Consider the following 25,298-nt stretch of genomic DNA (forward strand, 5'->3'; position numbering starts at 1 on the left):
ATAAAACATACTCAAAAACATTATAAATGAGTAAAATAGACTCAAAGCATCAATCAAACCAACTGACGATCTTTGAGTAAAGATAACCAAAAGATGGACAATATAATGCCACTTATAATATCTTTCAATAACATTTATAGTGTTTTTTATATTTTTATAGAAAATGCTATAAATTTTTTTGGAAAACATCATAAAGAAACGAACTAAAAATACTATAAATTTGTATAAATTTGGTAAATAAAATAAAATTTTGATGAAAATTTTTTCGAGGAGCATTTTTTGGGTATTTTAAAATTAAAGGATATTATTTTAAAGTAAATCGATCTTTTTCATGTAACTTATTTTTCAAAATTATGAATTTATTTTTCAAAAAATATACCCCATATATATATATATATATATATAAATAAGAGGTGGGCCGCAATTGGGCTCTTTAAGCTGAGCTCAGAGGACTTTTGTTGGCCCAATCAATAGACCAACAGCCAATCATCAACCGGCTGGGCGCCCGCCTTCTAAGCCAATGATAAGACGTGTTTTCGTGTCTTGTGCCGTCGACGAGACACATGACCAGCAACCGTCTCTTTCCGCAGACGTCTACATAAGGCGCCACTCGTAGGAGCTTAGGGTTCGCGGCGGGCGAAAGAAAGAAGACCGCGGAGGGAAGGAAGACAGGGTTCGAATTCATGGAGAACGTATTCCGAAGTCCCGCCACAGTCGAAACCCTAAACCCCCGGATGGGAAGCTACTCGCGCCCCATTCCTCCCCCGCGCCGGAGATCCCATCTCGACAGCGCGTCGTACCGCACTCTGGTTCGGATCTTCTCCCTTTGCCTCGACGAGTCCCTCGTCCCCATCGAAGAACCTTGCAAGGATCCGATCCTCGTGTCGGGTGCCGCTTCTCCTGAAGTCCCGAAGAGCTCGTCGGCTGGTAAAGACGACGTCGTTGATTCACATGGTGATGGAATCGTGGCAAAGGAGCTTCGGCGTGATGACAGTGAGAGTGTTGAATGTGGAAACGCTACGTTTAACTCTGATTCGAAAACTGAGGGAATTGAAGAGAAATTTGGAGATGGGACTGGCGGGAATGGAGAGACGGTGAACGGCCTGGTGTGTGAACGGCCGCAAACGGAATCTGGGGACGATAAAGCCGAGGCTTCGAATTCAATGGAAGAGATGGGGCATCAGCGCGAGGAAACTGGCCAATGTGTTGATGGTGGACTTCAGGAAGGTCTGATTGTCGAATCTAAGTTAGAGACCGAAGTTTGTATGGACGAAGCCACAGAACCTCCAGGTGATAATTTGATCTTTGATTTCCCTGAATTGGTAGAATTGCAGGACAGTATAATTGGCCTAGTTGGGGGATCACACGGTGAAGTTGCTGAAGGCGTCTCTGGAGAAAATTTATCTCAAGTCCCTGGTTCCAAGGATCAAGTCACTCACTTGGTGGATGAATCAGAACAAAGAATGAATAATGAACTGAAAGATGAATGCGTTAAAGGAGCATCGTCAGAGGTCTTGACAGATGAATTTAATGCATTAAGTGTTTCCCCAACTAGAATGTCTTCTTCTAATGAACTGCTACGTGATATCATGTTTGAAAGGAACAGGGAATGTACTAATCCATCGGCTACATATTTGTCTCCCAATGAGCAAATGTTATTTAAACCTCAGAAAAACGTGTCCAAGTCAATAAATGAAACTGCTGAAAATCATCAACAAGAGCTTTTGGGTTTCTCCATGAAACAGTTGGAAGAGAACCTGGCAGATGCATTAGTAGATCCAAACAATGTTGAAGAAATTGAAGAAGGGCAAATTCCTGGTGACTTTTGGAGTTTAAACGAGACTGAACCAGGGGTGCATCATAATGCACTTCTTCAGGATCAGAAGTTAGATGAAGAATCATGTCACACTGACTTTCTTCAAAAAGAAGGTCCTGATTGTTTGGCTAAGCTCTCCGGAAAGAACATTATGGCAAGAAATAATAAGTCGAAAGAGGATGTTCTTTTCATGGAGATCAATGAAAAGATGGATGGAAATGATTATCTTTCTTCAGATGAAAGATATTCAACTGCTGAAATGAAAAAGAGTTGTAGTAATGTGCCTGTGATGTACTCTGAGCAGCAAACAACTGCAGTGAATGCTTTTGGATCATGTGAAGAGAAGTTGACATATCAGAATAAGGAATCCATTGTTGAGGTGTGTTTTTCTGGTGTAGTATTTTCCTCCGCGAGCCCAATAGTTTTTTTTTAATATTTGCAAATTGGCTTCAGATCTTTTAACTGAAAGTTACTTTAGCACCCTTGTTGAGGTCCTTTCTATCATATCAACTTCATTTGGTGCTTGGATGGATATCTTGCCATGCTCTGGTCGCATGAAACTTAGGATATATTTGCATTTTTTGAATCCTATATTCATTAACTATATCCATTATGAGAAATGTTTCATTGTCTCAGGTCCTTGCATTGTGTAGACGGGGTGCTGTGTCCTTTATATTTAGTAGCTTCGTGAGTTTTACTCTTATACTGATTCTCAACATTATGATGAAAAACCTAATTCAAAGTATGGACTGTTTATTGTATTCATTGGAGGAGTAAGTTCACCTGAAAAATAGGTCCAACATTATAACCAACACACTGGAAAGACAGAAGAGTTTCATACTTATCACAGTGTGTGAATTTGACCGCTAGGAGGTGGGGCCTCGAGGCTTCAGCTTTTAGTTTCTGCAATTTGTTTACTAGTATTTCTACCTGTTATCCATGTCAGTGGATCTTTCTGTTAATAAAATCAGGATATTCCCAACTAATATTACTGTATTTCTTGATCCACTAATTTGTCTTCTGATCTTTTTTATTGTTTTCTCTACACAGACTGTTAACGAGAAAATCAAGAGGAGGAGAGGTCCTTTAACTGAGGAAAGAAAAGCTAAGAAAAAGGTGAATACACTTTCCATATTGTTCGTTTCCTAATTATGAAAGTTAGCTAAAATTTAACATATATTTTTAACTGCATATCAGCAATTAATTTTGAATTAACTGTGTCAAAGAAGCATGATGTGTATCTCAAAAAACTGCAATGTTACTAATACATTCTTTTTTCTTATCCATTTGCAGAAGGCCAAGAAAAGGAAAAGAGCAGAGAAAGAGAGACAACAAGGAGTCAAGAGATTGAAGCTGCAACCGGTTGTAAAGCCAAAAGCAGTAAAGCTCTGCAACTTCTATCTGATGGGTAGATGCCAGCAGGTTGAGCTATCTATTTCTTTAGTTTGTGATTGCTTCAGTTTCACTCAAGTTCTCCATATTCATGTTGTATATATTCCATCAAACACTTATTAACTCGTAATTTTATTTGCAACTATTGTACAAATGGTTCCATTGCTAGTCAGCTCTGTAGTTCTACAAATATCTTGTTAGTGGAAGATAACATATTATATTGTTGAGAGAACAATCCCTCCATAATTTCGTATTCACCTGATATTCATGTGATCCTCAGGGCATTTGTGGCTTCTTCATTTTGTTGAAATCATATGTTGACCTTTATATCATCTACTTAGCTACTGTTTATAACTTTATCCTGAATGTTCTTGGCAACTTCAGTATTCATGAATCTTTCTAGTCTCTGAGCCCTATGTTCCTTGCATCCATTAAAGGCAAGCTCTTCGAAAATTGATTTCCAGGATTGTTCTTCTCTATTACTTATCCATTTCCTTTTTTTATCATTATGCTGGGGGTGATCTGATTTAAAGAAAATGATATATTAAAGTTTCTGCATCCATTAGCACATTGTTTTGGCATTTACGTTTTCTTCACATTAAACATTAGCCTGTTTCCATGAGACAGACTCATACACTATTGACATTTAAAATTCCACTTCCCTTTCATTGGCCTTCAATTAATTTTCATGAGATGTGAGAATATAAGGTGGAATCTTAATATTAGTTTGAGCAAATTAGTATCTGACACTTCACCTTGCCTATTCTTTGCTTTTTTTTTTTGTTCTAATATGTAGTGATTTTGCATAAACATGATTTTAATCAAATAATGTCTTCCATAAATATCTTATTTTAGAAAATGCTTGACCGTTTACCATGCATTAGATTAATTTAATCCTAATAGATCATCTGCACTGTTTGCATCATCTTCAAGTACTTCTCAAGTTGATTCTTGTTGCAACACTCCTTTTGATATGTTTGTGTGAAACCTACTATGGTAAAGATGCTGCTTTAAATTGGATAAAGTTGCCTGGTTAAAGGAGAACCTTAGCATGATAAGTTAATGATTTGTGATAGGTTTTTTTTCTTGTAAGCGTGCCTTGGATGAATCCTTCTCATTATGTGATTTTTAAATGGATGAGTCTGATTGGATATATGATCCGGATACACTAATGTATTGTTTTTGTCAACTTGTTCTGATATTGTTTGTTGTCGCATTGTTTACATAAATAACATATTAGCCTTTTCTATATGACACAATTTCTTTCGAACTGCAGGGAGATTTGTGCAAATTTTCCCATGATGCTACTCCCCTAACAAAGTCCCAGGTACATGTTCCATGTTTAAGATTGTTTTTTTAAAGACTTAGATTTCTTTAAGATGTTATCCTAAATCTAGTTTGGATTTTGTAATATATGGCTTTTTACCCTGATTATGTATTCCTGGTAGCAGTTTGTCTCTATAACAAAATCCCTTGCTTTCTTTAAATGTTTTTACTGGTCATACAAAATGCATGTGATTTGGTAAATAACCGATGACCAGTTTCATTTATCTTCATATATTATGTTCTCTTCCATTGTCTGCTCCCTCTCTCTCTCTCTCTTTCTCTTGGTGGTTTGGTGGGGTAGGGAGCTGTTCTGGAGTGCCATTCTGGTCTGCTTAGGTTGGAAGTTATAGTTGAGAAAATACATAGATAGCTGAAAGAAGTTATAATCCTCTCCAAAATTTGGAGATGAGCATTAATCACATCTAACTGTTTCCCTAATGACTGGACAATCCTAACAAATTCATAGGCACATGTTCTACCTTTAATGTTGTCTTAAAGATTTAGATTTTACTATCAATTTATAGATCTTGTTTTGTTGATGCATTGTCTTTTACCCTGACTATGCACTTCCTGATGACAATTTTTGTGAAAGCCTTGCTTTCTTTACATGAATTTGCTGGTCATATGAAATGTATGGACTTTGGCATTATAATTAATGTCCAGTTTCATATATCTTCATATATAACATTCTCTTTTTCCCTTTATTTTTATTGCCTTTTTTGACATGTCTTGAGGGAGCACAATTATCTAGTTTTGTATGGATAGAAAAATATACAGATGGATGAAAGCAGTTATAGTCCTCTCCAAAAGTTGGAGATCAATATTGAATGCAGTTCGCCTTTGCATCTCTCCTAGCTTAGTCAGATGACCGGTTAACTAGATAATAACAACATGAATTTCCATGTTGATCTTTGACTGTCAACCTAAAAAATTAATAGTAAACAAGCTCTGGGAACCCAATCTATTAGATGAGGGTGTAAAAATCTCTAAGCTGAGTTGCAGATGTCATCTCAAATATGAAAACTAATGGTCTAGTAGAGTTTTGCTCTTGTAGCAGCCTCGGATTAGCTAATTGGCTCTCTTCTGTTTGTTTTGTGACCTTTGGCTATATTCTCAACTAGAGGCTCCTTTTGGAAGTTTGTGCTTCAGGTTCCACTTATGATGCTATAAGGCTTATGTCCTTTGTCTATCCTTATTGTCTTTGCTATTATTTGAATGTTGCATTGTTGTTCCTGCTCATTTCTTTTTACCAATTTATCTCAAACAGGTTGCCAAAATGTTGTTGCATGGCGAAATGTAGTTGCTATATTTATTTTCCTTCCTTCTGTGTAAATGTTTTTTCCTTGTCTATGCAATCTTGTTAAGCATGAACTTCCCAAAGTCACAACATGATTCACATTTCTTAAAGGGTTATGTTGTCATTTTCTTTCTTTTCCTCCTGACATGAACTAGTTGTTTCCTGCAGCCATGCAAGTACTTTGCTTGTGATTCTTGCTTAAAAGGTGATGATTGTCCATTCGATCATGAACTCTCCAAGTATCCCTGTCACAACTTCCATTCAAAAGGGAGCTGCCATAGAGGAGACAGATGCAAGTTTTCACATAAGGTACCTACTTGTGGAGTGCTCTCAGCTTCTAATCTTTGATAGAAAGTTCCAATTATTACTTTATTTTTGTTTAATTTGTTGGTTAAGTTTAATTAATTTGTCAATAATTAACTGTGTTATTTTTTTGTTTTTCAGATCTCAACTGTTGAAGGTTCCTCCATGCCAATTGCAAGCAATTTAGTTTCTCCATTAACATCAGGAAAGTTCAATGCGGGGAACCAAAAAATTGCAAGTAAAAAACTTACAAATGCCAGTAATCCACCTAAAACTGCCACTTCAAGTACAAAATATGTCTTGCCTAAGCAGTCAGAAGGAAACTTGGTGAAGATTGCGAAGGAACCCATGCAAATACCTAATGGAATACGTTTTATTTCATTTGGAAATGAACTGTTAGAGAGTGGGAAGTTGCCTGCAAACAGCTTGCTTCCTGAGAAACATGGGTGCAGTCAACAGAAACCAGAAAAGCCTTTAGCAGATGGACATAAAAATGCTGTTTTCCTAAGTGAGAAATCTCTTTCTAAACCACAAATGGAATATAGTGTTTCTCTTCCTGCTACAAATGCCTTTTCTGGTAACTATTCGAAAAATAAAAGTTTCAGTATTGACCCTGCTTCCAGAAGCCTCCAAAGTGAAGTTTCAGATGCATCAAAAATCTTGGATGAGTTTTTATTTGGTGCTACTGGCTAGAGGGTTGTTACATTTGTTCTTACCAGCTGTATATTTCTATTACAATGAATGTAGTGGTCGAGATTTCAAGTCCCATGTGTTGGAGGAGATTGCTAGTTGGCAGGCATCACACTGCTATAAACGAATAGAAGTGACTCAGCTTCAAGCGGTAATTTTTTCACTATAATTGATTGCCATCTGACCTCACCAGTTGGAACCCATACTGCCTCAGCTGATGACCCTTAGTTTAATGTTTGAGAGCTAAATTATCAGGTACTTGGCATTGGGTTTAAGATTGAATGTTAATATCATGTGGGTGTAACTTTGACATGGTTTGCTAAAGGAAAATTTGTCTGTTGGTACATGATCACAAATGGATGTATCCACAGTCGAACTTTTTTTTGCTCATATTATTAAATGGATATTTTTGCTGCTGAAATTTTTTTATTGTAATATACTTCTAGCACAACTTATTCTAGTGTAAATTGTAATACAAATTCTTTCATGCACTATGAACTGCATTCGTAGCTAACTCCTAAAAGGGTTATGTATACTAGTATCTTAATACTGCTTGGAGCAAGGAAAATTATCTTAAGATCACATTCTGTTGAAGATTCAGCAATGGATTAGACATGATATATTGTGGCCTTTTTTACTTGCTGCAACTCTATTTGCTTAATTCAATGTCCTGTGCTGATTTGTTTATGATTTGAGGATTTATGAGTTCATTATCTTTCTAAATTGTATATCTGGATTTGAAGATTATGCTGGTATGTGATGGTTATGAGTTTTTGAGCTCTTTAAACTTTATTGCATTTTCTGCCTTTTGAAGATTTATGTTGGTATGTGATGGTTTTTTATGAAGTTGGCTGCTGGAGAGTAGGCATATGCTTTTATCACAAAGAACTTGTTGAGAAGCTACTCAACTGAGATTCATGTTTCCCTTGTCAGCAAACTGAAACCACATGACTATGCTGGATAATCATTTTAGTGTTCTTCTATTTATTACTAGGATTTCCTTGCTAAAAGATGGTAAAATATATTTTTCTTTGCCCCTGCAGAAACTTGGATACAGAGTGCATATACGAGAACTAAAAACTAAATGCTTATCATCTATAATTTTTAGTTTGGCTTTCAAATCTTTTCTTTCAGCATCTTGTGGTGCTGTTTTATCACCAGTGAGTATAATCGTATGCTGCTCAGCATACAATCATCTAACTTGTATGAATTTGTTTTATCTTTGGTAATGAACAGGCTACAGTTTGACTGTTTGAGCCCTTCAAGGTCACCAGCAGACTCCTGATTGTGTGGATTTGTTCAATATATCAGCTAAAGTATTAATTGAAGAGCTTTGACATGTTGATGCTTGAATTTTCCTGATGTTACCAGGCTAGTCTGACTTCCAAATTAGAGAGTTTGCATGGGGAGTTTCTTTCTCCCTTTACCTTGTAAAGAGGTGTAATAGGTTTACAACCTAGCCATCGCTTGCTTCCTAATCTTGAAGCCCTTGATCCGACTAATGGTTTTTCTATTCTGTACAAATGATTTATCGGAAAACTGACATATGTTCATTGTTGTTGCTATATAGTGATTAATGTAGCTATTTCTTTAACTAACATCAATCATGTCTTCCCTGCTATGATTCCATAGAATTTTGCTGGGAAGTATGGAAAAACATATACAGCCTCAAAAACCGCCTTCCTGAAGATAAACAGTTTTTTCTTCTTTTTTTGCAGACAAATAGTTGGTTTTGATTCCTTGATTTTACATTTTTCAGGTTTGTCAGCTGGATGGAAGAACATTAACTATCATGTACTTTTGTTGCTGAATTGGGGGCAATTGCTGATGAAAAGCAAAGGAATCTAATCAGGCAGACCAACTGCAAGGATCTAATCTAAAAGAAAATGCTTTCTGATATGTACTGTTGGGAAGTTCACGAATACAAGGGATACCAGGTTGCTTTGGAGTCAAAAATCATGAGGCTTATCATTTTTGTTCAGATGTATTGGTCTGAGAACTGGAATCCATGGATCAGATACCTACTGAAGGATTTCATACTGATCACAACTGTGCCCCTTGGAAGTGCCCATACTGAATTCAAAGGTTTATTCAGATCCAGAACTAGAGTACAGACAACTAGTAAACAGATGGAATATTGAGATATACTGCAAGCTTTTAATATAGGAACAGAAAAGTGATAGTGTTTCATCATCATACTGGCAAGGTCATCTGGGGGAGTGAAGAATTAGCTTTATGTCCCAGCTGCATCCTAAATGGAAAGCTCAGATTCAAGATGTAAACAACAAATTAGCTGGTTATGTTAGGGCAACACACTAAAAAAAAATAGGAAAAGGGAACCAGAAAATGAATATTTGCACATCTGGAGCTGAATCAGGTTGATTAACAATGACTCAACTCTTCAGGATTTCAAGACTTGGAAGACTGCAATTCTGGATCTAGCAATTCTGGATCTAGGGTGGGGAGATAAGTGTCTCCACCTCTCCCCTTCATGGATCTAGCAATTCTGACTCCCACTGAGGATCTACATGACACCAACTTCTCCATTTCCCCCGAGTTCCTGAATTGTTCATTGGATATCAGAGTTTGCAGGTACGCTGACCAGTCTTCTCATCATTTTGATGCCAAACATTGTATCATATTATTATCTTGCATTATATCAGTTATTACAGCATATTGTTCTTTTCGACATGAATAGCGGTTTTCTTTGATGTATGATCCCTTTAGGTCAAAAAAGCATAAAAACATTGTAAGATTCATGATAGATGCATAGGATAAACATGTGCTTGCTTTGAAAAAAAAAAAAGAAAAAAGAAAAACATGTGCTTGTTTTTTCAGTTTCAGCAATTAAAGATATTCTTTCATAAACAAAAAAGACAACCATAGACAAGTCATACATCATTTTCTTTTTCTCAATTATAAAGTAGTTGTTAGCTTGTTATCTTAAAAATAAAATTAAAACCTCACCCTACACTCGTTATGATGTTGCAGCTTCCTGCGGCCCCACAAATTTCCCGAGGACGCATTTGCTGCATCACGACAAGAACGACATGTCTGCTGGTACACTCTCTGAATCTTGTTCTCACGTTCTGTTGATGCCTGTTCAATCATAATAAGAATCAGTTGCTGTCTGCCAATAGATCTTGATTTATATCCAAAGTGGAAAGAACTAAAAATAAAATCTATTTGATTTATATCCAAACTTCAATCCCACATGAAGGTTGGCATGAATCATAACATGTGGTCCTGAACTCACCATAATCTTCCTTCTTTTACCTTCCTCACGTATTAACATCTTATTGCCGAGACTGCTCCCATTGGTCCTTTCCAATAAATTTGTTGGGTAAAGGTGTAGCACTCGTTCCAAGAAAGAGGCATAGTGATCGTAGAATGCATGAACTCGTCTATAGCTTTCAATGCTGGCGAACAGACTGCGAAAGCCATGGCATGAAAATATGTCTTCTGAATTTAATTTGAAACATGTAAATAACAATTTTATTTTATTTTACATAAGGATTTTGTTTTGTTTTATTTTATTTTATTTTCTCATCATTACATGCTCCAATATTAATATATTTTTTGGATGACAATGAAAACATTTTTTCTCAGACATATTTTATTTTTCTTCCCAGTCGGCACAACAATGACCCCTGAATATTTTTCTCAAAGTAAAAGAATATTTAATTCTACTTTCAGAATCATAAAAAAAGCTTAATAAAAAGTTAGATGTGGAATTAGTTCACTTCTAGACATAATAAGAAAACAGAAATGTAGCTGCTAATGAGGTCAAATGGAGGTGTCTACATGTTGGTTGGGTCAAACTAAATGCAGACGGCTTATATATTGAGCAAAGTTGCATATGGTAACTTTGCTAAGAGGTAAATGAAGCTTTTTACTGTTTCTTATGTGTTGACCTCTACGAGCATATGGTGTGTACTTCTTATTTAAGTTAATGTAACGTTTTTTTTTATTGCCGGAATTATTACAACGTTACAAAAAATAGTTTTTAGTTTTAAATAAAAAAGGAAATTAATTATATATTCTTTTACGCTCTCGTTCTCCCCCTCTTTGTCCAAAGCTGTATAGCCTTCGGCTTTCAAACCCCTCCATCTTGACCCGGAAATACCCGACACATCTCTCTCTCCTCTCTTCGCTCTTCTTCTCCGTTTTGGATTGCTTGATTGGTTTCTTGAGGGCCGATGACGGATCCGGACGCCAACCTACAAACCGTTCTTATAGCGAGAATGGCAGGCGGCGACGTTGATTCCAAGCCGGTGGACGAGGAGGAACCCCGGAACCCGGACGAGACCGCCGCCGACGGATCCAGGAAGCCCGTCGTCCTTGTGACCAACGCCGACGGGATCGGCTCCCACGGCCTTACCTTTCTCGTGGAGGCCCTCGTTCGCGAGGAGCAGTGCGATGTCCATGTCTGCGCACCCGATTCGTGAGTCCTCTTGCCTCTTCGCTGTTGAATCTGCTTGGTGATTGCGGAGCTCGGCTTCGTCTCCTTTGTTCTTTTCTTGATCACGACTGCTTCGTTGAGTTTCTTGGTAAAGTTATGGTCGGAGTGGGTTTTATCTTTGTTCCTTTTCTCCAGGTATCTTGCTACTTCGGTCATGTAATCATGAACTCGTTTTATTACCTTTTGTGAATGGCATTGTCTTCTCTTTGAACTTGGTTTGGTTTCCTATAAAGATCGATTCGTTTGGGATTTTTCTGGTCGTAGCGCTCTGTGCAGGTTTATGGCTTTGTTCCTTTTTTGGCATTTTGGACAGTCGGTGTCTTGCCATTTCCGTGATGTAATTATGAATTTGTTAATGGCGTTGCCTTCCTTTCTCCGAGTTCGGCTTGATTCCATTTCTGTCTTTGGTTTCCTATGAAGACTGGGATATGTTTGGTCATGGCCCTTTGTGCAATTTTCTGTTTTTATCCCTTTTCTCCTGCTATTTCGGTTATGTAATCGCGAATTCGTTTTATTTTGTGAATCACAGTCTTTCTCCTATAAAGTTTGGTTCCTCGGGATTATTTGATCGTGACACTGCAAATTTCTGGCTTTGTTCCTTTTCTCCTTTTGGGTAGCACATATCTTGCAATTTTCGTCATGAAATTGTGAATTTTTGTGAATAGTAGGTTTCACGTCCTGTTTGATAGTTTGCAACTCTGGAGTATTCTTTAGATGATTTCATAGGGGTAATAGCACTGATGTTTGTGTGTGTGTATTTTTTTTTAATTTCTGAAGGGACAAATCTGTATCTGGTCATTCAATTACCCTTCACCAAACAGTTTCTGCAACATCTGCAGATCTTAAAGGTGCCACAGCTTTTGAAGTTTCAGGTATGATCAATTTTGAATCTCTCCCTAGTTTCTTCTGTTACTTCTCTCTGCTCTGTTGTGACGGAAACCATGAGTTAACTTCATCAGACTAATATCTCTGTCTCGATACTATTATGTAATAGTTTGCATCTTTAATATCAAATTTTGGCTTTCAAGAAACTTTAAGCTGAAACTTTGTTGCCTGGCAATTACAAAAGTAATTTTTGTGAACAGGATCTGCTGCTGATTGTGTCTCTTTAGCTTTATCTGGCTCATTATTTTCATGGTCCAAGCCCACACTGGTAAATTTATATCCTTAAGATTTTGTGCAGATATAGAATTACAAATCTATTTTGAAAATATTATGAACGCTTTGTTCATTATTTAGGTTATCAGTGGAGTTAACAAGGGATCAAATTGTTGTGGTCATAATATGTAAGTATTCCACTTTAAAGTTCACATCTCATTGTTTTGAATGTTTAACACGACAGCATATGCTTTTTGTATCTGACTTCCATTTCATACTTCAATCCTTAAATCCGCATGTGCTTTTTGGCATCTGTAGTGTTTGTTCTTTTGGACTCAGTTTCACGTTTAATCTTTTGGTATGTTATGCAGCTTCTACTCGGGTGCTGTTGCTGGTGCTAGGGAGGCTTTAATGTGTGGAGTACCCTCTCTTGTGATTTCTTTGAACTGGTAAATAGTGCCTTTCCTGGTATGATGGCTAGTTCGATCAATGATCCTCATATTTTACCTATCGGAGTTTGATTGCTTCTGTTAGGAAGAAGGAAAAGAGTCAAGAAAGCGATTTCAAGGATGCAGTTGATGTGTGTTTGCCACTGATAAATGTAGCAATAAGGGACATTGAGAAGGGGATTTTTCCAAGAAACTGTCTGCTGAACATAGAAATTCCCACGGCTCCCTGTGCCAACCAGGTTTTCTGCAGTTAAACTAAGCCCATTAGGAGTTTGAATATCATGTTGAGGCTTCATAAATTTTGATCCCTATGGGATAATCTGGTCTTATTTTTTTGCTTTAAAATTTCACATTTGATGCCGAACATCTGTGGTTATATTGGTATTTATGAGGAATATTTCTTAACATCAATTATAGCAACATTCTTAACCTTCTGTATGTCATGAATGTACTTTTGCTTCATTCTTTACCGTAGCTTCATTTTTAAAGCCATGGAGTGCACATAGTTCAAAATGCATGTCATGACCATAACGATCTTTTTGGACTGGACATTAGTATTCGTAGAATCCCTTTGAATACTTCACTACCTAGTTCTAGGATCACATTTTAAATAAGTTTACTTTTCGATAGTTGGTTAATGCTTCGTAATTTCTTTCTGGAGTACTTACCCATCACTTGTTATCAACCTTTACTAACAGTTGGCATGACTAGTTTTGTTAGCACTGATATTTGCTTGAATGCCTCCTATTTCCTTGCAATGAATGCGACATTTCGTATGGACGACCTACTCGGAGGTGGACCTTTAAGTTTTTGTTTTTTTGTCAAATTCAAATTTGAATAGGCAGTTTATGTTTTGATGCATAAATCTGCAAAGGCAATTGTGAGCAGGGATGATGGAATAACCATTGAATGCTTGGATATGACAGGCTTAGTGAAGCTGTTGAATGAATTGACAGTACCCTTCACTATTGATATTCAGTGCAGTGCCCTCGCATCTGTATGCTGTCTTTATCTTGCCAACACATTGCGGCTTTCACAGATCTGCATGTCAATGCTTTTCTCTACATGCATTCTTCCGGTGGAAGTCAATATGGTGGTCTTGATATATGCTTTGTTACTCTGTTATCACAATTTGCCTAGGATTTTACAAATGAGATTTTCCTGACCATAGGGTTAAAATCTTTGTGTTTGATCCAAACCAGTCATGTTTGTACTACTATCTTTGGTCGAAATCAGTTGAAATACAGGGCTGTAGGTGGTTTGCAACTATGCCACCCAGAAGTGTCTGGTCCGTATCTAGGTCTTTAGTTGGATTGCCATGGTGGTATTCCACAAGTAAGGAAACCATGACTTCTAGATATTATTGTTGGTCAAATTGGATGTGATTTGTATACGTACTCCTAATTCATGTATTCAGCCTGTTTATTGCTATTGAGATATTTTTCTTTACACTTTATATCCTATTGTCATAAATTTTTGGCAGGGCTTTAAGCTGACCAGGCAGAGCCTTTGGAGATATGTTTCGAACTGGCAAGCCGTCTCAGCAAGTAGGCATCCCACTGCAGGGCAGTTCATGTCTATGCATCAAAGCCTTGGTATCCAGCTTGCACAGCTTGGCCGAGATGCCTCTGCAGCTGTCAGTATATTTGCCTTCTGGTTTTGAACTTTTTGAATGCTTTCCCATTACTTATGGATAATTTGTGTTTTCCAGGGTGCAGCACGCCGCGTTGGTGCTCAGAGGAAAATTGTAGAAATCGAATCAGTTGCAGAAGCTGGAAAACCTGAGCAGAGAGAAGCGGTGAAGAAGTACTTTCGACTGGAGGTTAGACTGTATTCTTGAGTTAAAAGTAGAGGCACAACAAAAGATCATTGATGTTTATGATCTCATGGTTGACTTGTATCTCTTAATTGAAATATTAGCCAATCTTACAGTAACTTGGAGTACAAATTGCTGTGGACAACATCTCACAAAAGGAACGATGTGTTTTGCTTATATTATTCATGACTAGGTTTTCGCTAAAGATGACCAGGAGTTTCTTTGCTTTTACGTGGTCAATAATTTTTTTCTTACAAATATACAATATGCAATAAGTGGATAAGTCAATTATGCTGTTCTGTTTGCAGTTCCTTGAGAAGGAGCAGGAACCCAAGGTTGAAGAAGATTCTGATTTCAGAGCCCTGGCAAATGGATTTGTGAGTATTTGTACCTTAGGTTTCATTATGTAGTGTCTTGGTTTTACTAGCTAACATGGTTTTTTGGACGCGGTTCAGATAGCTGTTACTCCTTTATATCTAGATTTGCAAGTGCAGCCTGAGATCCAAGCATCTGCTTCTGATTGGCTTGCGGCAGTTCTAAAAGAAACTGAAGAGGCTCCTGAGGCTGATGTGTAGCTAACTACTAGTTTACCAGACACATGGTTTTATCTTATGTTCCTCCCCAAATGGAAGGTGGTTTCCACATCAGTTCCAGTTTGTGCTGGTTCCTCCTCATCTGATTCCGTTTGTTGATGTTTCTTGTACCTGGGAGAACCCATGCCCGACCTATTAACGTTGGTGGCGGCATGAGGTAGAAGTGTTCAGTCACTATGCCTCCTCGATTGTGGTTTCTTTCTTTTCTTGAAGATAGTGGATGATATATGTTGTAAAGAGGCGTGGAAGTGTTTGGATTGACAGGATTTGTGTAGTAGAATGGAGATGACTCATTTCCCTGCAGTTTTCTTTGTTAGGAACTTTATGCCATTCCCAATTAATGGATATGTTCTCAGAAGGCCAACTGTTGTCGTATTTGTCGGCGCGATAAACTATATTATGAACTAAGCAGCCATTTATTAATGCCACGCGGCATTGACGGTGTGCATTATTGGGCTTTGGGCCTAAGAGGCCCAGATAAGTCTCATTCATTGGACCGCTGGCCTGTTTGCAGTTGGCCTCACATGGCGAGGCGCCTTAGGGCTCCGTCGTCCTCGTTACTGTCTCCCGCCACTGCGCCTCATTCTGACCCACGAGCAACGATGGCGACTCCGCCGCCAAGGATTCTCCTCTGCGGCGACGTCCTCGGCTGCCTCAACCACCTCTTCAAACGTGTCCAGTCCGTAGGGATCCTCTCTCTCTCTCTCTCGACCGCGATCCGTCTGAAGTGAAAGCCTAACCCATCGTTTCCGATGCAGGTGAACAAGTCCACCGGCCCCTTCGATGCCCTTCTCTGCGTCGGACAGTTCTTCCCGGACTCCGCCGATGGCCTCGACGAAGTCGCCGACTACATCGAGGGCCGCTCAGCCGTTCCCATCCCCACTTACTTCACCGGAGACTACGGCGTTGGCGCCGCCCGCTTCCTCTCTGCCGCCTCGAAGCTTCCCTCCAACCGTGGGTTCAAGACCGACGGGCTGGAGGTCTGCCCCAATCTATTCTGGTTGAAGGGCAGTGGCAAGTTCTCCCTCCACGGTCGGTAGCAACTTTGTCTCCGGTGGCGTTGCTTTATTCTTCTTAAGCCTCCTGTGTCTTAAATTTGTTTCTTAAATGGTTACAGGGTTGTCAGTGGTGTATTTGTCCGGTAGGCAATCTTCTGGGGCTGATGAGAGTGGGATTTACAGCGAGGACGATGTTGGTGCATTGCGAGCACTGGCCGAAGAGCAAGGAATTGTCGATTTGTTCTTGACATATCCGTAAACTAGTGTTTAGCTTTTCTGCTTCATGTACGTTGTTGTTGCTTTTTGAGAATTCTGAGCTTTCTTGGCTTCCTTGATCATTTATTACTAATGAATGGCCAAGTGGGGTCTCCAATGGAGCTGACCCTTCAAATACTCCTCCGGTGGTTGCAGACCCATCGGGCTGTGATCCTCTTGTTTCAGAGCTGGCTGCTGAAATCAAGCCTAGGTAAGTTATTTCTCACACTAATATTACTTCATGCAGCTCGTTTTCACAAATTCTATCTCAGAAATTTTTTTGATGGAGCAACATAAGTTCAAATGGATGTTATCCGTTGCTTGTATAATTTCTATCATTCAACTTGCATGAAATATTGTGTTTTGAATTTTTGGAGATGCTTATATGCAAAAACACCTCCATATATCACTGGAGACAGTCATGTATGTTACAGACCACCAATGATGCCATTTTCACATGTCTGTCTATTTTACTATAGTCATTGGTTCAGTCTTCTTATGAGTATTAGTTATGAATCACTTTAGAGTATCCATCTGTTTTCCATTTCTGAGGTGTTCTATACTTTCATCTCTTAAACCAGGATGAGATGCAAATCCTCGTATTGAAAGTTATCTTATTCTCATCCTTCTGAAGGACAACAACCAATGGTAGTTAGTCTTTTTGGGCATGAGGTATTTTGACATTTAAACTGACACTGAGACTTTTTCAACACAATCTGTATTGAAAATAACAGCTTTTGATTTGCTATTTGGGACCGACAAGTAAAATAGTCCTTTCATTTGGTTTGTCTATTGGCTAAGGTTTTTTTAACACAATCTGAGTTGCTAGATTTTCTATCTAATATTTTGTATTTATTGCATACTATCTACAAATAAGACAGAATGCCCCAACTACTGAGGTTAGCTACATGGATCTTTATTCCAGTGGTATTTGTTTAGGTAATATCAATAGACCACTTAACAGTTAACAGCAGACTAATCCCATTTTATTATTCTGAATAAAGTTTTCAAACTCCTCACACCACTACTTCTGATTGACTCATCTTGTCCAAAACATCTCTGAATCACTAAAAGATGGTGCTCATACAAGCTCAAAAGGTTTTCCCTTGTTTGATCTTCTTCTTGGGGCTACATCCAATTGTTCATGAATATAAATGTTTCTTTTGTTTTGATTCTCTAGACAACTTTGCACATCTATGTCAAGATCCTCTTCTGAGCAGTGAGCAATTTAGAACATGTTTCCTAACAGTCCAACATTTTTAATCCATAAAGCACAGCTAACTTTGCAACTGTCCTAGAATACCTGTTTTCTAATCTTAGTTGTACATGACCAATCCCCCCACTTTAGTGTTGCGTATAAACCTCAGGCTACACCTTCCCACTTTAGCCGTTTCATTTAACACTATTAAAAATGTCATAATCAAGTTTCCCTTCCTGCTGAATGATAGACCCACTATATATTAAACTTAACACTTCTAGGACCTCTATGATTTGCATACTACCTCTGTGTTTGAATAGCTGGTAAATTATAATCTCTTGTACCACTCAAATTAAAGCTCTGACCAGTTGCTTTGATCTTATATTCTTGTTCTGCTACCAGTGATAATCTGACATTTGATTCTTTGTTTATACATGTGAAAATCCTCTATGGAAAAGATTTCATATGTATGATGTTCTTTTTTTTCCCATTTTCATTTCTTTTTTAGGTATCACATTGCAGGTACCAAAGGTGTGTTTTATGCACGTGAACCCTACACCAATAATGAGTCTGTGCATGTGACGCGTTTTCTTGGACTAGCTGCTGTCGGTAACAAAGATAAACAGGTTTGTTTCAGCAGATTTATGATTCTTGTGCAAATATGGATCATTGATAAATGTAATAAATTCTTCTTTACATACTTTTCATTAGTCCAAACACTATATTTGTTCTTCATAGCATCTACATTTCCATGCTTTGCAATGAACTTGTATGGAACAATTAATTTTTGGTTGTCCTATATCAATGAATATGTGACATGGCCGACCATTCTGTATGCACCTACACATTTCATATTTATCCTTTTCATATATGATACTTTTGGTTATCTTTTGAAACGACTGGTTAGCAAAGTGCTACTGCTTGGCAATACTTCCTCAGGATGAAAGATTGATTCCCATGCTGCACTTGTTGGGCTTTCATGGTTTGGCAAATCAGTCGATTTTTGTTATTTTTTATTTGTTCATAGATGTACATAATCTCCCCTCTATGACGTAGGGAAGTTAAGGAACCATTGATAGTGGGATTTTATAATAAAGAATTCAGAACTGAATTGGACAAATAACACAAGGAAAATATATCATCATTTCTTGGGCCTGTCTTTCATGTTCTTTCTTGAAAATTAAGCAGTTTAATGGGAGAAATGGAACCTTGTAGCGACAAATAGTTAACTGCTCTCTCCTGTTCTAGGTGGGACCTATTTCAAAAATAATTTAGTTTTTAGAGGCTAAACCCATGTTTGTGAATCCCACCTTCCGGAAAGGTTATGTAGCATGAGTGATTAATGTCAATATTAACTATGTCCTCTGTTTGTCCATCTGATATATGTTTCTTTAATGTGTATTATGTTACTTTCTTCTTTTTTTTTCTTAGTATCCTTTTTATATTGACCATGACAGTGAAATAGAGCTATAGAATTACCCTTCTTTTATTCTTAGAGTTTCTAAAATTGAAGTCCTGTTTGATTGATTATCAATTTAAATAAGCTCACGGTGGAAAAAACTAGAAATTATAACATATGGACCTTATAACTCTCGGTGTTGACGTGTAACTTACAGGATTTTCTACTCGTAGTAGCAGTTATGTGCAGTGTAGGAAGTCAACGCAAATGTAACTTTACTAGGGTTTGTAACATTTTGCTTTTTCTGTCAGCCTCTTCAATGAGGCAATATGTTTTTTAGAATAATTCACATTTCATTTTTTTGTGCGAATGTAGTTGTCAGGCACTATATAACTGTTGTCATCTATATCTGCTTGCCAGAAATTTATTCATGCGATTTCTCCTACTCCAGCATCTATGATGTCAAGTAGTGAGATTCATGCTCGGCCGCCAAACACAACTATGTCACCATATTCACTTGGTGAGAAAGTAAGTCACACAAGAGAAACTACGAAGCGACCTAGTGATTCTGATACACAATATTGGCGTTATGACACTTCACAAAAGAGGCAGAGACAAGGAGAAAATGATAGCGGAAGACTGTGCTTCAAATTCACATCTACAGGATCCTGTTCTCGAGGGGGCAAGTGTCACTTTAGACATGATGAGGAAGCCAGAGAGCACTATATGAGAAATGTTTGTTTTGATTTTCTTAACAAAGGAAAGTGTGAACGGGGTCCTGATTGCAAGTTTGGTCACAGTCTAGCTGAATCAGGGGCTAGTTTCCCGCAAAAAGAGAGAACCCAAAGGTCAGTTGAATACTTAATATTTAATTATGATGTCATCATGTTTATAAAGAGCACACTTTTCAGCATATATAGTTTTGAGGGTTTCTCATATCTGGCTTTAATGCCTCAGTTGATCATTGATAATTTAATCTGTGTTTCCGTGTCCTTTCATCAAAACCTTGTCGTGCTTGTGCATTCCTCTCTTGCTTTTACATGATTCGTCACATTACTCTAGAATCTTTTCATCACTAAAGTGCCTCAAATGTTTAATTTTTGATTCATTATGATTTAGTGGTCGAGGAAGAACAGAGAGGAGTTGTTGGTTCTGCTTATCAAGTCCAAACGTGGAGTCACATCTCGTATTAAGCATTGGAGAAAGTTACTACTGTGCACTTGCTAAAGGTCCACTTGTTCCGAACCATGTACTGCTGGTACCAGTTCAGCATTGCCCTAACACTCTTACAATGCCTTTGGATACTGAAACAGAGCTTGAGAAGTACAAAAGTGCACTCAATATATATTTTAAGAATCAAGCCAAAGCAGTTGTTTTCTTTGAGTTGATATTTCCCCAGAGTCCTCATGCTAATCTTCAGGTAAGAAGGATCTTTTTTTTTTTATGAACTTTTGATTCCATTTTTTTCTTTTTTGGCAACTGGTTTGTCTAACCATCTATTACATAATATTGGAATATTTTATCTGGTTTATAATAATGTTTAAGTTTATTATAGAATAAATATATGTGAGTGTCCAATTTGTAGCCTTGCTCTCTTATTCAACCTGTTGTTCATATAAAATTTGTGGATTGCATAGTGGAAGTGCTTCTCCAAGACTTAAATATCCAATGATTTGGCATGCATGCTGAATACCATAATCTCATTTCTCTGAATCTCCAAATACATTTTTTTAGAAAAAGAAGATGGATTGTTGATTGAAATTTTATGAGTTTTGTAAGTCAAGAGAAAATGACTATATCAAATCTGAAATTGATTATTGAATTTACTTAACTTTAATTCATTATATAAAAAATTATCGTAGGTCATATAATAAGAATTGGGATTGATATTAATCAATTGCATAATGTTGGTATCAGCCTTATCAGGAGGATCAGATCGAAGGGATTGGAATCAGCTGAAAATTGAATAATATCATTTAGGAGATTGTTCAAAGGTGAATCAATTAAAAGCAATTAAATATATGTTTATTAAATAAAAATTGTAATGTATAAATTAGAATATTAAGTAACAATATACTAGTTATGGAAAATATTTTTATTTTGATTTATTAAGTTTAATATTTTCTAACATGAACATATTTTTTCATAGTGTTTCACTTAACATTACCCATCCATCTGTTTGATTGGAGGTAGTGGTAATCCCAAAGGAACTGGTTAGATAGTTATGTTATGTACCAATTGGTATTTATTAGTCTGACCAAAGATTGTGTCCAACCATATAAGTTGGATAAATATGGTCGTGATGATTGAGTTGACTGTTGCTAAACTTTGTATGTAAATTGCAGCATACTGCAATTTTTGGACATCAGCCTTTTGTTTCAGGCTGAGGTCAAGCATATGGAGTTCAATGAGTGGAATAAGTGTATTTGCCTGTTCTCAATAAATGGCTGTTGGTGTTATCTAGAATGTCCTTTATCAGCTGGGATGCAAGCCAGTAATGGTACAATAATAAACTGAAAGATTGGATTGTCTACAAATCTATATTGCATGCCACAGTTGATTTACAGCATCACTTAAAATGGCCAATTAGTCTTGCAAAGAGAATATGCATACCATGTTGCTAAGACACATTTCATTGCGTTCTTCTTCAGTTATTCCTTGTGCCTTTATATATAGTTTCTGCAACTTGGTTTTCTTTTTCTTCACGCTGCTACTGGCAACAAACAAAACTCCACCTTGCTAGATCAACTGTTTGCTAACACAACATAATGTCTTACTGGATGGCATTTGGCTTACTTTATGTTACTGATCCTTATATCCCTATTGTCTTTATATCCCAGTTTGAGACCTAAGTCTTTATATCAGAGTAATTCAATTCACTTAAGAGCTAGACATAAACTTCTTGTTCTGTACTGAATCCTGTGATTCTGACATCTCAAATTCAGTGAGATATATATATATAAATATATATATATATATATATATATATACACACATATATATACACATATATATATACATATATATACACATATACATATACATATACATACACATACACATATACATATACATATACATATACATATACATATACATATATATATCAGTTTTGACTGGAAGTGTTCATACTGCCCTCCTAGATTTCTGCTCATGACAACTAGTTATTCTCTTATTTCTTTTTTGATAATTTGTCAATATAAACTTTCTCTGGCCTTTTGAGCTTCTCAGAACTTGCTGATTAACAGACTTGGCAAAACCATTATTTGTCATGCATATCCTTATTATTATAATTTTTGGGTCATGCATATCCTTCTTGCCCATATATGGTGCATCCAGGAGTTCAGCAACACTTCCTAGCTGATAGCATTTTTTTGTTGGAGAGGTCATGTCAATGGATGATTATGATTTGTGATTGATAATGTCTTTTATGATCATGAATGCATTTTTAAAACTTTTCTAAACTATCCTTTGCAGGCTATTCCTATCCCATTGTCTAAAGCATCCAATGTCAAGCGGATTTTCAATTTAGCATCCAAGAAATTAGGATTTGAATTTGCAACACTGAATCCTGGTATGGTTTGTCTTTGGATATATTGGTATATAGTTTTTTTAAAATTAGTCAAGTTAAGACAGTTACAATTTTTTTACATTATGAAAATTTTTCAAGAACAGCATAATACATCTCTGATGGTGAAGTCCATTATTTCAAACTTATTTGCTGAATCTGACAGTTTAACTCATCATGTACTACATGAGAGTGTTTTATGTAGCTTAGATGAGTCACTGAATATTTGTGATTATGACGTGCACTTAGGCAATTGGATTCCTTGATATTTCTCTTCATATTATAGGCCTATTTGATGCAAGACCTAGATTCTCTTGAGGTCCAATCCTCTCATGGGCTAACACTCAAACTATCATCTACTTGAGTCCAAGGTGTGAAACAAAACATTCTTCTCATGGATGCATGACTTTCATCGAATAGAGGTCTTTTAGGCCAAAAGAATCGCTATGTGGATCAGTTGTTGAAGGCACAGTTATACAGTACTCTCTAAATTCTGCCTTTTTGGAGTCTTTATACAACCTTCAGTTCATAATGCTGAGAAAGCTTTTGATACTAATGCTGAGTGTGAGGTCATCAACGTTACATATAGACAGGGGGGCTTCTCTGACATCTGTTTTTGTTCCCAGCATTTTTAGCGTATTCTACTTGTGGTAACCTACTGTCTCTTGATCAATGTTTAGAGATCTGGCAAGACTGGTTGGTTCGACCTGTTTACTAAAGAATGGTCCAATGCATGTTGGTTCCAGATGGGAAAAACCAGCAACAATGTTAAGCGGTCAAAGTGTTTGAAATGGTCAGTTCAACCAGTGAACCATCAACAGGGAGCTGGTTGGTTTCTGAATAGGCTTCAACTGTACTTTTGGTTTGACCCATCCTCCTGAGACTTCCACTTAGAACCTCAGGTCTCTCTCTCTTCCCCCTTCTCTTTTTTTGTCTTGGTCCTCACACTTCTATCAGTAAAAAATAGTAAATAAAATTAGCTTAATTTAGGTGATGGCTTTTAGACAGTGTACATGCTGAAGTCACTTAATTAACCTGGCTATATAACTTCCAGTTGTAATGATAACAACAATGATAACAAGTCATGATTGTCCAACCATTTGGGTTCAGCTATGTGATTTTTTTTTATGGAGCATTATTTAGGGCAATAAAATTTCAATCTGTACCAGTTTAATTAACTTAAAAAAGGTCTGCTTATTAAATTCCTGAGCCACCTCTTACTATTAATTGTTTTATTTTATTGACAACCAATGTACTCTTAATTAAATAACTGGAGCTGGCAATACATGTTTAAATATTTGATATTATATTTTGTTCATATGTTAAGTTTTATATCGTGTTTTTGGTTTAAATTTTTCTTGTTTTCTTGGTAACTAGAGGTGGCAAAAAAGAAGTATTTTTTTGGTCTGAATGTCTGATAATGTCTTTGAAGTATTACTTTTGATACTTCTGCAGATGGTGACTCTACCCAAGGAAGGCAACTATTGAGATCTCAGTTAAACAGCACCTCAAGTATGTTCTACGTTGAACTTCCTGAGGGTGCAATTTTGTTGCATGTTGTTGATGACAAGGAAAAGTTCCCAGTCCAATTTGGACGTGAGGTAAGTTGCACGAAAGCATATTGAATTCTTGATTTGTCCTTGTATGTTTACCCCCTTATATATTTATATCTGGAATTCTTAATTTTTCTTATAGTTTTTTTCCCTATATATATTTATATACATGTTATTCACACACGTACATTGCACACAAAGGTGTGTGTGGCTTTGGGATCAAAACCCTAACGTTGCCAATGGGCACCGGATTCTCCAGCCATCCATGTAACTGGATAGTGGCAGCCCTGTACATGTAGTGGTTGTAATAGGTTCAACTTGTTTTAGTTGCTCTAAAACCCTCCTCCTCGTGTCGTAGCGGGCTTTGATCTACTGATGATACAGGAAGGGCTTTAAAGTGTGAGACATGATACCAAAAATCGGGTGCTTTAGGATTTGACTGTTCTCATAACTTGGTTTACTCGGTAAAAATAAGCTAGTGTACTTGCAAAGTGCCAATGTTTCCAGTGGTTTAGGATTTGACTGTTCTTATGTATTCATGTTGCTGTCTGCTTCGTCTCCATGGTAATAAAGCTGTTAAAGTTCTGCAGGTGATGGCAGGCTTATTAAATATGGCAGATCGAGCTGATTGGAGGAATTGTAAGCTTAGCAAGGAAGATGAACTGCAAATGGTGGAAGAATTCAAGAATGGGTTTAGAGAATTTGATCCAGCTCAATGATTCTAGTACAAGTCTCCTTTTGTCTGAGGTGCTCGACGTGCTTATTGGTTAAAGAGAATAGCAAGCAGGCATGCTTGAGCTGTTTGGTCAAGAGATCGCTATAATATGAGAAACATTCCCAAGGCCTGCCGACGTTAGTCTTGTGGCATTTCCTTTGGTGGTGGCCATGAATTATCTTACACTATGATGAAAGCTTATTTGCATCTGCTATTTGACCAGTTGTGTCATTTAACCCTGTAAAACTAAGTGCTACTATTTCTATTTTATTCTTTTACGAGAGACAATACAGCCGAGTTAAATTAACGTTGTATTGATGTTTCGTCATAATGCTATCCGTTTCAAGTTAAAATGTCAACATTTGAGATA

At 37.2% G+C, this 25,298-nt stretch overlaps 3 protein-coding genes across 9 annotated transcripts; all 3 read left to right on the forward strand.

Annotated features, from left to right (window-relative positions):
* The first annotated feature begins 618 nt into the window (after positions 1 to 618).
* On the forward strand, positions 619 to 9,885 carry LOC135581946 (uncharacterized). Of its 3 annotated transcripts, none has more exons than XR_010489128.1 (8): positions 619 to 2,195; positions 2,867 to 2,932; positions 3,110 to 3,238; positions 4,485 to 4,535; positions 6,000 to 6,140; positions 6,276 to 7,079; positions 8,584 to 9,416; positions 9,816 to 9,885. XR_010489128.1 is itself a non-coding variant. In XM_065119929.1 (6 exons), exons 1-6 carry the CDS (start codon positions 684 to 686, stop codon positions 6,825 to 6,827), a joined length of 2,451 nt encoding a protein of 816 aa, XP_064976001.1. In that variant the 5' UTR covers positions 619 to 683; the 3' UTR covers positions 6,828 to 7,214. The 3 variants fall into 3 exon arrangements, 1 of the variants encoding a protein (XP_064976001.1); XR_010489129.1 differs by having other exon boundaries at positions 6,276 to 6,975; XM_065119929.1 differs by lacking the exons at positions 8,584 to 9,416; positions 9,816 to 9,885 and having other exon boundaries at positions 6,276 to 7,214.
* Positions 9,886 to 10,871: 986 nt separating this feature from the next.
* On the forward strand, positions 10,872 to 15,606 carry LOC103993772 (uncharacterized). Its single transcript, XM_009413954.3, has 10 exons — positions 10,872 to 11,268; positions 12,064 to 12,158; positions 12,372 to 12,439; positions 12,526 to 12,572; positions 12,756 to 12,833; positions 12,919 to 13,072; positions 14,317 to 14,469; positions 14,545 to 14,655; positions 14,958 to 15,026; positions 15,105 to 15,606. The coding sequence occupies exons 1-10, from the start codon at positions 11,024 to 11,026 to the stop codon at positions 15,222 to 15,224; spliced, it is 1,140 nt and encodes a 379-aa protein (XP_009412229.2). The 5' UTR covers positions 10,872 to 11,023; the 3' UTR covers positions 15,225 to 15,606.
* A 58-nt stretch (positions 15,607 to 15,664) lies between these two features.
* LOC135618748 (zinc finger CCCH domain-containing protein 59-like) lies at positions 15,665 to 25,298 on the forward strand. Of its 5 annotated transcripts, none has more exons than XR_010489130.1 (10): positions 15,665 to 15,925; positions 16,001 to 16,274; positions 16,360 to 16,487; positions 16,585 to 16,706; positions 18,202 to 18,319; positions 19,513 to 19,940; positions 20,212 to 20,512; positions 22,570 to 22,666; positions 23,341 to 23,562; positions 24,116 to 24,253. XR_010489130.1 is itself a non-coding variant. In XM_065119930.1 (10 exons), exons 1-10 carry the CDS (start codon positions 15,665 to 15,667, stop codon positions 24,930 to 24,932), a joined length of 2,004 nt encoding a protein of 667 aa, XP_064976002.1. In that variant the 3' UTR covers positions 24,933 to 25,298. The 5 variants fall into 5 exon arrangements, 3 of the variants coding, with proteins under 3 accessions (XP_064976002.1, XP_064976003.1, XP_064976004.1); XR_010489131.1 differs by having other exon boundaries at positions 23,407 to 23,562; XM_065119930.1 differs by lacking the exon at positions 23,341 to 23,562 and adding an exon at positions 24,804 to 25,298 and having other exon boundaries at positions 24,116 to 24,261.

This window comes from Musa acuminata, chromosome BXJ2-8 (assembly GCF_036884655.1).
Source record: "Musa acuminata AAA Group cultivar baxijiao chromosome BXJ2-8, Cavendish_Baxijiao_AAA, whole genome shotgun sequence".
Classification (NCBI taxonomy): Eukaryota; Viridiplantae; Streptophyta; class Magnoliopsida; order Zingiberales; family Musaceae; genus Musa; species Musa acuminata.

Coding starts and splice junctions, on each gene's coding strand:
- LOC135581946 (XM_065119929.1), top strand. CDS start 684: ATGGAGAACGTATTCCGAAGTCCCGCCACAGTCGAAACCCTAAACCCC. Junction 3,239..4,484: donor TGATGGGTAGATGCCAGCAG/GTTGAGCTATCT, acceptor TTCGAACTGCAG/GGAGATTTGTGCAAATTTTC. Junction 4,536..5,999: donor CTCCCCTAACAAAGTCCCAG/GTACATGTTCCA, acceptor TGTTTCCTGCAG/CCATGCAAGTACTTTGCTTG.
- LOC135618748 (XM_065119930.1), top strand. CDS start 15,665: ATGCCACGCGGCATTGACGGTGTGCATTATTGGGCTTTGGGCCTAAGA. Junction 16,707..18,201: donor GCTGCTGAAATCAAGCCTAG/GTAAGTTATTTC, acceptor TTTCTTTTTTAG/GTATCACATTGCAGGTACCA. Junction 19,941..20,211: donor CAAAAAGAGAGAACCCAAAG/GTCAGTTGAATA, acceptor ATTATGATTTAG/TGGTCGAGGAAGAACAGAGA.
- LOC103993772 (XM_009413954.3), top strand. CDS start 11,024: ATGACGGATCCGGACGCCAACCTACAAACCGTTCTTATAGCGAGAATG. Junction 12,159..12,371: donor CACAGCTTTTGAAGTTTCAG/GTATGATCAATT, acceptor TTTTGTGAACAG/GATCTGCTGCTGATTGTGTC. Junction 14,470..14,544: donor GCCGAGATGCCTCTGCAGCT/GTCAGTATATTT, acceptor TGTGTTTTCCAG/GGTGCAGCACGCCGCGTTGG.